General features: G+C 37.7%; 1 protein-coding gene across 5 annotated transcripts; it reads left to right on the top strand.

Moving 5' to 3' along the window:
* Positions 1-9,308: 9,308 nt before the first annotated feature.
* On the top strand, positions 9,309-16,563 carry LOC100373206 (ninjurin-2-like). Of its 5 annotated transcripts, none has more exons than XM_085497237.1 (4): positions 9,320-9,444; positions 9,679-9,764; positions 10,896-10,995; positions 14,474-16,563. In XM_085497237.1, the coding sequence occupies exons 1-4, from the start codon at positions 9,436-9,438 to the stop codon at positions 14,858-14,860; spliced, it is 582 nt and encodes a 193-aa protein (XP_085353363.1). In that variant the 5' UTR covers positions 9,320-9,435; the 3' UTR covers positions 14,861-16,563. The 5 variants fall into 5 exon arrangements, with proteins under 5 accessions (XP_002733433.1, XP_085353363.1, XP_085353366.1 ...); XM_085497239.1 differs by lacking the exon at positions 9,320-9,444 and adding an exon at positions 10,525-10,715 and having other exon boundaries at positions 9,696-9,762; XM_002733387.4 differs by lacking the exon at positions 9,679-9,764 and having other exon boundaries at positions 9,309-9,444.
* Positions 16,564-17,536: the final 973 nt, after the last annotated feature.

Genomic DNA, 17,536 nt, shown 5'->3' with positions numbered 1-17,536 from the left:
GTTCCTCTAGATGTACCACCATCATGATGTAGACATTCAGGTATGCGTTTGTAAGGTTTAGTAGTTCCTCTATATGTACCACCATCATTATGTAGACATTCAGGTATATGTTGGTAAGGTATAGTAGTTCCTCTATATGTACCACCATCATTATATAGACATTCAGGTATGTGTTGGCAAGGTTTAGTAGTTCCTCTACATGTACCAACATCATTATGTAGACATTCAGGTATGTGTTGGTAAGGTTTAGTAGTTCCTCTATATGTACCACTATCATTATGTAGACATTCAGGGATGTGTTGGTGAGATTTAGTAGTTCCTCTATATGTACCACCATCATTATGTAGACATTCAGGTATATGTTGGCAAGGTTTAGTAGTTCCTCTACATGTACCACCATCATTATGTAGACATTCAGGTATATGTTGGCAAGGTTTAGTAGTTCTTCTATATGTACCACTATCATTATGTAGACATGCAGGTATATGTTGGTAAGGTTTAGTAGTTCCTCTATATGTACCACTATCATTATGTAGACATTCAGGTATGTGTTGGCAAGGTTTAGTAGTTCCTCTATATGTACCACCATCTTGATGTAGACATTCAGGTATGTGTTGGCAAGGTTTAGTAGTTCCTCTACATGTACCACCATCATGATGTAGACAATCAGGTATGTGTTGGCAACTTTTAGTAGTTCCTCGATATGTACCACTATCATTATGTAGATATTCAGGTATATGTTTGTAAGGTTTAGTAGTTCCTCTATATGTACCACTATCATTATGTAGACATTCAGGTATATGTTGGCAAGGTTTAGTTGTACCTCTATATGTACCACTATCATTATTTAGACATTCAGGTATATGTTGGTAAGGTTTAGTAGTTCCTCTATATGTACCACTATCATTATGTAGACATTCAGGTATGTGTTGGCAAGGTTTAGTAGTTCCTCTATATGTACCACTATCATTATGTAGACATTCAGGTATATGTTGGTAAGGTTTAGTAGTTCCTCTATATGTACCACTATCATTATGTAGACATTCAGGTATATGTTGGCAAGGTTTAGTAGTACCTCTATATGTACCACTATCATTATTTAGACATTCAGGTATATGTTGCCAGAGTTTAGTAGTTCCTCTATATGTACCACTATCATTATGCAGACATTCAGGTATGTGTTGGCAAGGTTTAGTAGTTCCTCTATATGTACCACTATCATTATGTAGACATTCAGGTATGCGATGGTAAGGTTTAGTAGTTCCTCTATATGTACCACTATCATTATGTAGACATTCAGGTATATGTTGGTAAGGTTTAGTAGTTCCTCTATATGTACCACCATCATTATGTAGACATTCAGGTATATGTTGGCAAGGTTTAGTAGTTCCTCTACATGTACCACCATCATTATGTAGACATTCAGGTATATGTTGGCAAGGTTTAGTAGTTCCTCTATATGTACCACTATCATTATGTAGACATTCATGTATATGTTGGTAAGGTTTAGTAGTTCCTCTATATGTACCACCATCATGATGTAGACATTCAGGTATGTGTTGGCAAGGTTTAGTAGTTCCTCTATATGTACCACTATCATTATGTAGACATTCAGGTATATGTTGGTAAGGTTTAGTAGTTCCTCTATATGTACCACTATCATTATGTAGACATTCAGGTATGTGTTGGCAAGGTTTAGTAGTTCCTCTACATGTACCACCATCATGATGTAGACATTCAGGTATGTGTTGGCAAGGTTTAGTAGTTCCTCTATATGTACCACTATCATTATGTAGACATTCAGGTATATGTTGGTAAGGTTTAGTAGTTCCTCTATATGTACCACTATCATTATGTAGACATTCAGGTATATGTTGGCAAGGTTTAGTTGTACCTCTATATGTACCACTATCATTATTTAGACATTCAGGTATATGTTGGCAAGGTTTAGTAGTACCTCTATATGTACCACTATCATTATTTAGACATTCAGGTATATGTTGCCAAAGTTTAGTAGTTCCTCTATATGTACCACTGTCATTATGCAGACATTCAGGTATGTGTTGGCAAGGTTTAGTAGTTCCTCTATATGTACCACTATCATTATGTAGACATTCAGGTATGCGTTGGTAAGGTTTAGTAGTTCCTCTATATGTACCACTATCATTATGTAGACATTCAGGTATATGTTGGTAAGGTTTAGTAGTTCCTCTATATGTACCACTATCATTATGTAGACATTCAGGTATGTGTTGGCAAGGTTTAGTAGTTCCTCTATATGTACCACTATCATTATGTAGACATTCAGGGATGTGTTGGTGAGATTTAGTAGTTCCTCTATATGTATCACCATCATTATGTAGACATTCAGGTATATGTTGGCAAGGTTTAGTAGTTCCTCTACATGTATCACCATCATTATGTAGACATTCAGGTATATGTTGGCAAGGTTTAGTAGTTCCTCTACATGTACCACGATCATTATGTAGACATTCAGGTATATGTTGGCAAGGTTTAGTAGTTCCTCTATATGTACCACTATCATTATGTAGACATTCAGGTATATGTTGGTAAGGTTTAGTAGTTCCTCTATATGTACCACGATCATTATGTAGACATTCAGGTATGTGTTGGCAAGGTTTAGTAGTTCCTCTATATGTACCACCATCATGATGTAGACATTCAGGTATGTGTTGGCAAGGTTTAGTAGTTCCTCTACATGTACCACCATCATGATGTAGACATTCAGGTATGTGTTGGCAAGGTTTAGTAGTTCCTCTATATTTACCACTATCATTATGTAGACATTCAGATATATGTTGGTAAGGTTTAGTAGTTCCTCTATATGTACCACCATCATTATATAGACATTCAGGTATGTGTTGGCAAGGTTTAGTAGTTCCTCTACATGTACCACCATCATTATGTAGACATTCAGGTATGTGTTGGTAAGGTTTAGTAGTTCCTCTATATGTACCACTATCATTATGTAGACATTCAGGGATGTGTTGGTGAGATTTAGTAGTTCCTCTATATGTACCACCATCATTATGTAGACATTCAGGTATATGTTGGCAAGGTTTAGTAGTTCCTCTACATGTACCACCATCATTATGTAGACATTCAGGTATATGTTGGCAAGGTTTAGTAGTTCCTCTATATGTACCACTATCATTATGTAGACATTCAGGTATATGTTGGTAAGGTTTAGTAGTTCCTCTATATGTACCACCATCATTATATAGACATTCAGGTATGTGTTGGCAAGGTTTAGTAGTTCGTCTACATGTACCACCATCATTATGTAGACATTCAGGTATGTGTTGGTAAGGTTTAGTAGTTCCTCTATATGTACCACTATCATTATGTAGACATTCAGGGATGTGTTGGTGAGATTTAGTAGTTCCTCTATATGTACCACCATCATTATGTAGACATTCAGGTATATGTTGGCAAGGTTTAGTAGTTCCTCTACATGTACCACCATCATTATGTAGACATTCAGGTATATGTTGGCAAGGTTTAGTAGTTCCTCTACATGTACCACCATCATTATGTAGACATTCAGGTATATGTTGGCAAGGTTTAGTAGTTCCTCTATATGTACCACTATCATTATGTAGATATTCAGGTATATGTTGGTAAGGTTTAGTAGTTCCTCTATATGTACCACCATCATGATGTAGACATTCAGGTATGTGTTGGCAAGGTTTAGTAGTTCCTCTATATGTACCACTATCATTATGTAGACATTCAGGTATATGTTGGTAAGGTTTAGTAGTTCCTCTATATGTACCACTATCATTATGTAGACATTCAGATATGTGTTGGCAAGGTTTAGTAGTTCCTCTATATGTACCACCATCATGATGTAGACATTCAGGTATGTGTTGGCAAGGTTTAGTAGTTCCTCTACATGTACCACCATCATGATGTAGACATTCAGGTATGTGTTGGCAAGGTTTAGTAGTTCCTCTATATGTACCACTATCATTATGTAGACATTCAGGTATATGTTGGTAAGGTTTAGTAGTTCCTCTATATGTACCACTATCATTATGTAGACATTCAGGTATATGTTGGCAAGGTTTAGTTGTACCTCTATATGTACCACTATCATTATTTAGACATTCAGGTATATGTTGGCAAGGTTTAGTAGTACCTCTATATGTACCACTATCATTATTTAGACATTCAGGTATATGTTGCCAAAGTTTAGTAGTTCCTCTATATGTACCACTATCATTATGCAGACATTCAGGTATGTGTTGGCAAGGTTTAGTAGTTCCTCTATATGTACCACTATCATTATGTAGACATTCAGGTATGCGTTGGTAAGGTTTAGTAGTTCCTCTATATGTACCACTATCATTATGTAGACATTCAGGTATATGTTGGTAAGGTTTAGTAGTTCCTCTATATGTACCACTATCATTATGTAGACATTCAGGTATGTGTTGGCAAGGTTTAGTAGTTCCTCTATATGTACCACCATCATTATGTAGACATTCAGGGATGTGTTGGTGAGATTTAGTAGTTCCTCTATATGTATCACCATCATTATGTAGACATTCAGGTATATGTTGGCAAGGTTTAGTAGTTCCTCTACATGTATCACCATCATTATGTAGACATTCAGGTATATGTTGGCAAGGTTTAGTAGTTCCTCTACATGTACCACCATCATTATGTAGACATTCAGGTATATGTTGGCAAGGTTTTGTAGTTCCTCTATATGTACCACGATCATTATGTAGACATTCAGGTATGTGTTGGCAAGGTTTAGTAGTTCCTCTATATGTACCATCATCATGATGTAGACATTCAGGTATGTGTTGGCAAGGTTTAGTAGTTCCTCTACATGTACCACCATCATGATGTAGACATTCAGGTATGTGTTGGCAAAGTTTAGTAGTTCCTCTATATGTACCACTATCATTATGTAGACATTCAGATATATGTTGGTAAGGTTTAGTAGTTCCTCTATATGTACCACCATCATTATATAGACATTCAGGTATGTGTTGGCAAGGTTTAGTAGTTCCTCTACATGTACCACCATCATTATATAGACATTCAGGTATGTGTTGGTAAGGTTTAGTAGTTCCTCTATATGTACCACTATCATTATGTAGACATTCAGGGATGTGTTGGTGAGATTTAGTAGTTCCTCTATATGTACCACCATCATTATGTAGACATTCAGGTATATGTTGGCAAGGTTTAGTAGTTCCTCTACATGTACCACCATCATTATGTAGACATTCAGGTATATGTTGGCAAGGTTTAGTAGTTCCTCTATATGTACCACTATCATTATGTAGACATTCAGGTATATGTTGGTAAGGTTTAGTAGTTCCTCTATATGTACCACCATCATTATATAGACATTCAGGTATGTGTTGGCAAGGTTTAGTAGTTCCTCTACATGTACCACCATCATTATGTAGACATTCAGGTATGTGTTGGTAAGGTTTACTAGTTCCTCTATGTGTACCACTATCATTATGTAGACATTCAGGGATGTGTTGGTGAGATTTAGTAGTTCCTCTATATGTACCACCATCATTATGTAGACATTCAGGTATATGTTGGCAAGGTTTAGTAGTTCCTCTACATGTACCACCATCATTATGTAGACATTCAGGTATATGTTGGTAAGGTTTAGTAGTTCCTCTATATGTACCACCATCATTATGTAGACATTCAGGTATATGTTGGCAAGGTTTAGTAGTTCCTCTACATGTACCACCATCATTATGTAGACATTCAGGTATATGTTGGTAAGGTTTAGTAGTTCCTCTACATGTACCACCATCATGATGTAGGCATTCAGGTATGTGTTGGCAAGGTTTAGTAGTTCCTCTACATGTACCACCATCATGATGTAGACATTCAGGTATATGTTGGTAAGGTTTAGTAGTTCCTCTATATGTACCACTATCATTATGTAGACATTCAGGTATGTGTTGGCAAGGTTTAGTAGTTCCTCTACATGTACCACCATCATGATGTAGACATTCAGGTATATGTTGGTAAGGTTTAGTAGTTCCTCTATATGTACCACTATCATTATGTAGACATTCAGGTATGTGTTGGCAAGGTTTAGTAGTTCCTCTACATGTACCACCATCATGATGTAGACATTCAGGTATATGTTGGTAAGGTTTAGTAGTTCCTCTATATGTACCACTATCATTATGTAGACATTCAGGTATATGTTGGCAAGGTTTAGTTGCACCTCTATATGTACCACTATCATTATGTAGACATTCAGGTATGTGTTGGTGAGGTTTAGTAGTTCCTCTATACGTACCACTATCATTATGTAGACATTCAGGTATATGTTGGCAAGGTTTAGTAGTTCCTCTATATGTACATATGTTTGGGTCGCAATCAGCGTTAGTAGCTATCGCCACGATAAGTAGTCTCTCACCTCTTGGTTATTATTGTTGTCCAAATAATTTTGGTTGCCCGGGCGCCTCTAATAAATAACCTATATTACCGCTGTGCTGAATCAAAGATATATCACCCCAAAAATGGTTGATTGGGCGAAAATCATTTCTTTTTTTGACCTTGACCTTTTTCGCTCAGAAAGGCATTCACGCTAAATTTGGGTTCCCCGGGCACCTCTAATAAATAACCTATCTAACGCTGGGCTAAGTCACCAAATAAACATGGAAGATTGAGAGAACATTTGAAACGTTCGTTGAGATATTGCATTATTTGCATTACGTTGCGTTTTTGTCGTGCCATGCCATTAAAATTGCGTTTTTAGACTTCCACAAGTTTGTTTCAAAGACTACAGTTGCCCAGAGATAACCAGAACGTTGAAAAGTCCGTCGTGAAATTCACGTGCAATAAATTGTTTTTTTTTAAGTCACGTGCAATAAATTACATTTTCTGAGTCCCTCCAATTACTTTTTGACCCTTGCCACCTATTCCCCCACCAGAGTGAATTACAGCACTAATATTTGTTCCCTGGGAATCAAATAATACAAACGTTGTTACAAACCAATTTTCGAACTGCATTTATTTTTGTTGTAACTTTACATTTACAAAACATATCCCGTAAGAAGTTTCCCAATATTCTGTCTTATTTTAACAGATTTCTCTGGCATTTGCATAAGAAAACTAGCAAAGACGGTAAATGTTGCATTATGGTCGCCATGCTTATTTATTCTCAACAATACCTTCACTAGAGTGAAATACATTACGAATGTTTGTTCCCCTTTGAGTCTGTAATATAACTGATTTCATGTCCCTTTGGACCTCACTGGTCACTACGTTTCCCGGAATCTTACTAATATTGATTGGGTCACAATCACTGTAGCTATCGCCGAGATAAATAGTTTCTCACCCCCTTGGTTATTATCACCGGATTTTTGTCGCCGGAGTGATTCACTTCCTAAAATCGAAATTAGTTGATTTTTGGCCTCATCCCTTTCTCACTCGGAAATGCAAGGGCGATAAGACTCGATATTTAATGATGATTTGACGACTTCTTTTGTTTCGAGTTCGTTGTATGCCTAGAAACATAGCAAGGTTGTTATTTTGGCGAATATTGAACATGATATGTTTCAAAAAGGGGTTTAATATGCCAATCGAACAATTTTAACAATTCCCTACTGGAACAACTCCTGTATAAATAATCCTTTACTCTCCAAAATTTGACAATGGCAGTAGCCCCAAATGGACTTCCTGTTCAGCACGTCTTTGATTGTATCAACAATGTTCACGTTGACGTATGTAAAGACACACTTGAACTTGACAATATTCACTCTCAGACCACTAAGCAAATAGAAGGAAATACCAGTGATTCTCAATTGCTATGTTTAAAATCATATAGCTGGTGTTGATGGCGACAGATTGTTTTGGTTCTAGGGCTCTCTGACGTGTTCTTGGTCGCATTTTGTATATACCAGTCAGACACTGATAAGTAAGTAAACAGTCCGGGACATAGTCAACATGGGACTCTGAATAACAGGTAGAACCTGAAGATGGTGTCTTCATACAGCAATGAATTCTCATTACAATCTTATGTTTCCGATTAATCAGACATTTATGCTGTATAGGGACTGGAAACTGCCAAGTACACAGTGTAGTCAAATCAGTAAGCAAAAGTTACCATTGTCCTTATGGTATACATGAAAATTTAAAAAAAAAAAAAACGTAGCCCCAAGGGCAAGTTGTCAATCTCTAATATTGCTAAACCACCAGTTGTGAGTTTTAAATCTCATTATTAGGATTTGCGCATGTTTTACATTACATTATAATGAGGAAAAATAATGATTTCTTTTGTCCAAACTATATAATAAATTCTTCAATTAATATTTCATGGGTATTTTTGTTAATGACATAAAACTCTCAATATCTGATGAAGGTACCAGTTACTGCAACGAAGCCCTACTCAAAGCTCATCAATGCGAAATCCACTCACAGCGAAATCCACTTATCGTTAAGCTACTAGTATGATAAACATATGTTTGCAGAGGGGGCGGCACGACATTTTGCATGAGGGACGAGATCAGAAATCTAGACCCCCTGAAATGCTATTTCCTGCATTTTGCGAGGCAGATTTTGCTGACAAAAAGGGTTTCAGCTTGATTGGGGGGTCGACCCACCCCACCCAACATTTTTCGGGTGGGCGACCACACCCCCTACCCTCCGGTACTGCCGCCACTGTGCCTGGATGCATGTCACCCATGGTTAAACTCAGTCATTGAATACAATACCAATTCATGCCAAGGCTACAAGCAATTATGCAAAAGTAGTTAGGGAGCCACGTACGTGAAAAGAAAGCGTGTCTAATCCTTTCACCATTATATGCAAATATTACATTGGCGTTCAATATACACTACGAAAAGTCACAGTTGAAACATGTTTATTCAATATTACTGTTCACTGGATGAATAAACTAAAACATAACAATCCGCTACGAAGAGAAATTGGTCAGCATGCATTTTAAAAATATTATACATATTACTTTTAGTGTAATCACTTATAATCGACTTTCAAGGGCAAACAATGTAATGACGTTCCGTTGGTAATATAATAACCCAAGTATCAAATCTCGGTCACAGAAAGGTCGTAGATTTCCGGCTTCCATTGAAGGCATGACACAAACTATGTCAAATAAAATATACTACACTATGTCTCAACTTACATGTAAGATATACATCACGTGATTGGTGCCAGTTTAAATCATATCAACTTTTTGCTAAAATAAACAAATACGAAACCTAGAGTCGGTCAATGGCCGTTATCTGGGTTAATAAAAACCACGTGATCATGGCTAATTGTGGTATTCACCCCAAAGACTGTTTACGTGCAATTAGGACCGTATGTGGAACAAGGGGTAAGAGGTTATCTCGATCCGTATGTATAAATGAAATCAGAAAGTGCGAGGTCGTGCAGATAAAGTTGTTTTTTCTTATGCAGCGGGTGAGTACAGCTCCTTCTTTCATTTGTAACAAAGCATTTTTTTTCGTTATATAGAAGGGCGACTTTTCAATATGTTCTAATGCGCTAATTGTCAAGTTTGGCAAATTACAAAGTATTTCTGTGATTTGACAGCGTAATCAAAGCCAGCAGAATACCTGGTCTTATGTTATATATTTGTGGTTGGTCATCGTTTAAACCGCCCATAACATGATATAAAACGTTGTTTTACCCTAGGCTAGGCTATGGCCTCGCAGCCTGACACCTTTAACAAAAATGGGAAGTGGAACGGCTGGAGGGCATTCAGAGGCATGTGACAAGGTGTAGTTGAACGAAGAAAACTGTCTTTTGATGAATCCTTTAGTACATGTTAATGTGACGAACGTGGACGTAATCATAAATAATATTTGTCACCGACCGCTCCTCGCGCATATAGACTTCTTTTGATCTGACCAGAACTGCCAATCTAATATTGATTCGTTGTCTTGCCTCTATTCAATACATTAGTAACTACAGTAATGACGTACTCTACATGTACTATTGTTTGATTTCATTACAGTCATGTGCGTTAGAATTTGTGTGTACGTGAGCCTGTAAATTTGAGCACCCCACGCAAGATCGCATATCCGAACTGTTTGCATAACCAAACACGAAGCATGTCCCCCTAACAGTACGGACAATCGACGTTCTACTGTATTTCTCTTTTTGTATTTAATCCGTGCATTTGTATGTCTTTGTTTTGATAATGGTAGGGAATGGTTTTCGAGCTATGATTTTGAATCACCTGTCCCCCGTATCCTCATTTACTCCATATACGTTTGTCAGTGTCGGGTATAATAAGTTCATATTTCCAGCTCGACAACAAAACAACACGTATACTGTATCAACTTCGAGCACGTCGGCCACATCCTGCTTACTCGGAAATTACCGCTTATTCATCGGCTAGTAAACGAAAAAAATACGACTGGTTACATGAACTTCGAGCCCGTCGGTCACATCCTGCTTACTCAGAATTATTACTAGGTCGGTCAACAATAGTTATCTTAACATATTTTGGTGTAACTCTATAAACTTTTATTTTAGGCAAATTAGCCGTGCTGTGTCCACAAACTAGAGGAAGTTGTTTTATTTGTTTCGTTTGATGTAATGGGTGGCCAGAACGTAACTGAAAGGAACTCCACTATGCTAACCAATCTGCAGTTAGTGGTCATCTCGGGCCTGTAATAAATGCATGATTGTGATAGAAATAAACTATTGAAAAGTTGTAATGCAAGGTATGATCACACACAGGACAGCATAATATAAGATACCAATATACGTATAAGACAGCGTAGTAAAGGATAAAAACACACCACAGAAGACAACAGCGCAACATAAAATACGAACACACACGCAAGACAGATACAAATATACACATAAGCAAACATTATACAAGTTTTTCTTTGATTTTATAGAAACATTTCAATGGTAGACAGACAATCAGAGCAGCCTAAATTTGGTGCAGCAGAGAGACACAACGGTCATACTACAACTGACGATATTGAAATGGGGCAGGTGAGTCATCACTATACGTATACGTAGTAGTGATAGCAAGAAAACTAACGTACATTTTCAGACTAGATTACGTGATACCATGAAGTTACTCAGGGCTTACGAGTTGAATTTAGTTATATTCAAGGAGTGGGATTCTGCTTTCACCTATAACCGTTTTTAGTTGAATACTGACTAACACTATTTTTTTTCATTTCGCGTACAAGCAGTCTTTGCAGTGTTCTCATGTTGGTAAAGTTCGCTATGGAAACCAAATGCATTTAATTTACTCCCCCTCCTCGTACACGAAAGGTCATGTACCGTACTTATTGCTAAATCAATATTAATGTCTTTATTACTTTTTATTTGAAATTATTATCAACCAGTATTATAAACTATTGACAAACTTCCAGTCTGACTTGCCTCGTATTTGCTACCATAATATTTCGAAGCTGCCAACTAACATTTTAACGGTGTTTGTGCGTGTGCGTGTCTGTGAATTGGTTTGAACTGGTTTGATCAAAACATGTTTACGATTTGCGTTTCCTTCCGGCTAAATGTGGGGAGTGTTTGGAGTATGAGATCTTGGTAAACACGAATTTAACACAGCTTACCATCTCTGTATTTGTATTGTTATTATGTTTATTAATTTATATTGTAATTTCGGAAGATAAATTGGATAATCATGTTTCCCCAGAGAATATTATTTCAGGGAAGAGAATTTTTCACGATTCTGGTCAGTGGGAGTGTGGGATCACCAGTGTAGCCAGTGGGAGTGTGGGATCACCAGTGTAGCCAGTGGGAGTGTGGGATCACCAGTGTAGCCAGTGGGAGTGTGGGATCACCAGTGTAGCCAGTGGGAGTGTGGAATCACCAGTGTAGCCAGTGGGAGTGTTGGATCACCAGTGTAGCCAGTGGGAGTGTGGGATCACCAGTGTAGCCAGTGGGAGTGTGGGATCACCAGTGTAGCCAGTGGGAGTGTGGGATCACCAGTGTAGCCAGTGGGAGTGTGGGATCACCAGTGTAGCCAGTGGGAGTGTGGGATCACCAGTGTAGCCAGTGGGAGTGTGGGATCACCAGTGTAGCCAGTGGGAGTGTGGGATCACCAGTGTAGCCAGTGGGAGTGTGGGATCACCAGTGTAGCCAGTGGGAGTGTGGGATCACCAGTGTAGCCAGTGGGAGTGTGGGATCACCAGTGTAGCCAGTGGGAGTGTGGGATCACCAGTGTAGCCAGTGGGAGTGTGGGATCACCAGTGTAGCCAGTGGGAGTGTGGGATCACCAGTGTAGCCAGTGGAAGTGTGGGATCACCAGTGTAGCCAGTGGGAGTGTGGGATCACCAGTGTAGCCAGTGGGAGTGTGGGATCACCAGTGTAGCCAGTGGGAGTGTGGGATCACCAGTGTAGCCAGTGGGAGTGTGGGATCACCAGTGTAGCCAGTGGGAGTGTGGGATCACCAGTGTAGCCAGTGGGAGTGTGGGATCACCAGTGTAGCCAGTGGGAGTGTGGTCATCAATGTGGGATCGCCAATGTGGCCAGAGAGAGTGCGGGAGTATCGCTGTGCCCAGTTGGCGTATGACATCACCAGTGTGAGACCAAATCAGCTACAAATTATTTTGGTGTCGATAATAACAGTGGAATAAATACATATACAACATAACTATTTGTAATAAACATAAAAATGTTGGTATAACTAAAGCCATGGACGGCATAATACCATTAAATAGCACAAATAGAAAACGATCATTGTACACTTATTTAATGCATGTACTGGTTTCATATGCTATACGAATAAATGATCACGTAAAAGGTCCCATGCAAAGCTTTAAATAACAATTAGTTATACAATGGTAACAAGGATCTTTTGTACATTGGCCATTTTCGTTGACTTGAGTGATATTTATAATAAAATAGGAAGTAAGTCAAGTGTTTTCTAAGATCATAGATAACAGTGAATTAGATTGCAAGCAACATGACATCAAAGGGAGTACAGTAGAACCACAGGGAGCCCAGGAACTATGATCAACTGTACGCACTCCCTATGAGCGGGGGGGGGGGGTATCGGCTAGTATCTAGTGTAAGAAATAGACAAGGGATGAAGGCTCCAGTCAACTCACATTTTTTAAACTCGAAAAAATAGACGAAAAGAATGAAAAATAAAATCTAAAAAAAATACCAGGTTGAAGAATATTAGTTGCTCCTTCGAATTTCGCCAAAGCCTTACCTACATTTTACTCATATCTGCAGAAACAATCAAGAAAACTACACAAATTGGCTCCATTTAGGAATTCCTAACGGTTAGTCCGAACGCACGACACCGTTGGAGGCGTGGCCTGTTCAGCATTTGTCAACAACCAATCACAAGACTGGTTACGAACCAGTTGAGCAAGGCTAACCGAGTCGTGACCTCGATGTGGTTCGTAACCATCTTGTGATTGGTTGTTGACAAATGCTGAACAGGCCACGCCTCCAACTGAATGAAAAGCCGAGTCCGGGCTGATTCGTTAATCCGAACGGAACAGCTCCCGCGATCACTCGAGAATCAATATATTCTCAATATTTGACATTCTATTCTATTTTGAACTAGACGGCAACATCTCCCAGATATTGATGTCACTAGATGACCATCCCAATTTTTGCGGAGAATAAAGAGACAAATAAACGGGTTCTGTTTTGAACCAAGAACGAGTATTTTTCTGGTGAATGCTGAACAATAACTGTTTTCTATTGAAGTTTAGCAGATTGTTAGAACTGTCATGAATTAGTTTACGCGTATCTGTTGACCGACTTAATTAGCTGATTACGAGCGAATTGATGTGTTATGTCTGTCATCGTTTAGGCCTATTTAAAGTTTTGGACGGAACTTGGCTCTGTGATTTGGAACTAATTACGAGATAACCGTCGCTATTCGGATTACTATTTCTGACAGTTGGTATCCGTAGTTATTAATGTAGTGAACGATTAATCAAAAGATATGACGTATTCAGTACTTAGTTTGATTGGCTTTATGATTGAAGGTTACGCCCTAGAGTCTTTTTACTGTTTTGTAATTGGTTAGAGTTTTGAAAATGAATAAAGAGAGTTTTGAGTTGGTCTTGGCGAGTACAGCACGATAGAGGCAGTTGAGAGTCCAGTCCTGGAGAGACTTGGGGCGAGCCTTGACGCAGTCTAAAAGAGTCTTGGGTCAGCCTTGCGATAGTCTTGGGGATTTTTCCCCAGGGCGCTGTGTCTTATAGAGTGCTCGACTGATCGACTAAGACGAAAGTTGAAACGTATTTCGTTATGTGTGTCTTATTTGACTGTATTGCTTAAGTGACTTCCCCGATCCCGCACCTCAAGGGGGCGAGATATAGAGACAAGACGAGATTCCCCCCTGACACGTGTGAAGAACCCCAGAGAAAAGGATTTTTCCTTGATAGAACAATTGCGACAAGCCAAATAGTAGTATTAGATATAGTTTAGATCACATAGTGACAAAATAATTCATTTTTATATTTTGTGACAGATTGCAACCACCACCCAGCTAACTGGTTCATCAAACACGACAAAAAAAAGACCATTCGATGCCAATTCGTATGCTGGAAAGAAGACAGTAGCACAGGGCTTCATAGATGTGGCTCTGCTCACAGCCAATGGCACTTACTTGGCTAGTATATGGCACAATCACAATAAGGGATCAACGCCTGAGTTCTTCGTCATTATTAATATAGGATTGGTTATCTCAATTATACTGCAGCTGGTCACCAGCCTTCTTTTGGTGATTAAGTATCGCTTAGACATCAGCAAAGAAGAAGACCAGCCAAAGGCAGAAAAAATGACTGACGCTGTATCTGTTTTAGTTATGTTAATTTTGTTCGTAAACGTGTTTATTGGGGCATTTAGTGTTCAATAAATACCATCCCACGCAGAGTGATCGCCATTTGGCCATTTTTAAATCCAAATGACTCGGTGTACGATTCAAATGCAATACATGTACTTGCGACTTGGTGTTATCTTATTTATGTGACCATTTACCAATCGATTGATAATTGAAATCAGGAAAACATGACAACTATAAAACCAGTCAGCTTACACATTTATTCTATGTGTTGTATAAATCAGTTTGATGCATTTAGTTTGTTAACATCTGTGTTCGCGGCCCTTTACCGACGTATCACTTACTGCTTGGAAAAATGAGCCATTGCAATACCGTTAACATACAGCGCGCTGTAACACGCCACGTTTCTAAGCCCGTTTGGTTCACTTAAAATTGGATATTTCGTGAGTCAGTATGCTTTGTAGTATTGTCTTTAAGTCTAAAAAAAATTGTAATGTATTTTAACATTTCAGTGATAGAGTCAAATATTATGTCTTTATAGGTTATTTTTCAATTCTCAGGAATCTTTATAATGTTCACAAACACCTTAAAAAGTTATATTTTTACTAATATCTTAGCACAGTGGACAAATTGTAAAAGTAATTTCCCCGAATGTGTATACTGTAAAGAAAATACAGTGGTCTCTATCTTCAAGAAATGAGTATTTATTATCTGCAAACTTTAGTCAGCATGGGACATCGGGGTTTTTCAATATTGTGATATAATTACAATTGAAAGACGAGCATATTTTTATTCTAGGGTGTATGTGATGTACGAAATTCATATTTAAACTGTCTCATTGTAGGACCAAGAAGTGATGTCAAATTCTACCCACAGTTATATATTTATACATGTATATTTCACCCTTTGTATTTGTAATGATATACATTATATATTTCTCAAAGCTAGTTTTTTTACATTTAGTATTATGGTGTTCAATTCATAGCTATGAACAATTTTTGAAATATATTATTATTTATTTATTATTCAAAGTGACAGAATAAACTTTTTACATAGTCAATAATGGAGACTCGGTTAGTAACTAGTAATTAAAAAAAATAAGTAATTAGTAACCATGGTAACAGTGCCAGAAAGCACTGTTTGCATATTCTTCAATAAAAATGTATATACTCGCATAATATTTTATTTGATTGAGAAAAAACCACCAAAACCCAAACAAGAGACTATATGCAAGTCTAACTTAAGTTTGGACACTCACTTAAATTTGATGCGAGGATTGCTGTCGAACTTCAAATGATTTGAATCTAACGAATTTACTCAATATTTATGCGAGGTGTATATTATATGGATGTTAACTTTTGAATGTGCAGAATTTTTGAATATCTTGTTGAATATCTACAAGATTGGTCAGAGATTGTTGCAATAAAAGGCTGAACGTAAACAAGACGTCTTCACACTTCGCAGTTTCATTTTTGTGATGTGCGCACGATAGAGATTGTATGACTGCTGTTTCGAATATGTGGGCGAACATAATCCAATTTTGAGAAAGTCTGTTTTATTCTGGGGGATTAATTTTTCCACTGAACGATTTTCACAAATGTATTAGTATATGGCATATCATTGTTAACTGTATTAAGTAAAAAAAAAAAACATATCACACACACATGTTTAATGTTAATAACTTATGAAAAAATAATCTCCCAGCGTAAAAACAAATATAAAATTTGTAATTACAACACCACATAGAACATCAATAAAATAGTATATTATTTGTAGTATATGTTGTATGTTTATATTATTGAAACGAAATAAAAACATTATTTAAATGCAAAAAATAAAATAAAATAGTTATAATTTAGTTATAAACTGTGTTAGAAGTTGTCGTACAGCGACTGAATTACGAATTTATTTATTTATTATGCGGACTACTGTCATGCAATGCGATTTCGAATCCTGATTCCAAAATGCTCAGCACAAGTAGGAAGAACGTGATAAACGAGGCCGTGGGCTACGTGTCATAACCGTCACGTGATCGTGGGTTATATTGTTCAGCCTGTGTAAAAATAATCTGACACGAAGCAAAATGTTTTGACCCGACTGAGTAACTGTACCACGCTCCCTGGGGGGGGGGGGTAATCTAGGTCAGACCTGATGACGTATGATGACGTATAGTTTTTCAAAAAACCTCTAAACACTAATTTTAGTGAAATTATACCCCTTTTCAAGTGCAGAAACTTAAAATAGATACCCTATATACATACTAAATTCATACTGTTTCCAAGTTGAGGTAACATGAATTCATGAGATTCATTTTTTCACACGTATACGCGTCAGATAACTAAAGAACACCCCCTTTACGCGTTTTTTTTACTTCAGCTTGCGTACTATATTTTCTTCAAAGAACCCCACCCCCGGAACCACGTTGTTAAAATGGCGGCTGTTAGTGTTAGACAAAAGATGGCGAAGTTGATTTCGGGAAGAACGCCGAAGGTTTTGCTGAACTCGGTCAGTGTTTATAGGTGACAAACGAGTTACATCAGCATTAATGATATGAAATCGTTGTTACAAGAAACAGAAAGAACCCCATGTTTGAAATTTCATATTTTCTTCACCTGATGGAGTTTAAATTCTTCCTTTTATGCAAGACTAACTAAATCAACGGCGAGCGTTCCGGCACGGATTGTCCATCAATGGTTAATTTACCGTTTTCGCCCCAGTCAGCCAGTTGCTTCTGTTTGACTTTCTGAGTTT

This window comes from Saccoglossus kowalevskii, chromosome 3 (genome assembly GCF_978046115.1).
Source record: "Saccoglossus kowalevskii chromosome 3, keSacKowa6.1, whole genome shotgun sequence".
Classification (NCBI taxonomy): Eukaryota; Metazoa; Hemichordata; class Enteropneusta; family Harrimaniidae; genus Saccoglossus; species Saccoglossus kowalevskii.
The sequence above is the reverse complement of the archived record's forward strand: the minus strand, read 5'-3'. Positions and strand labels throughout refer to the sequence as shown.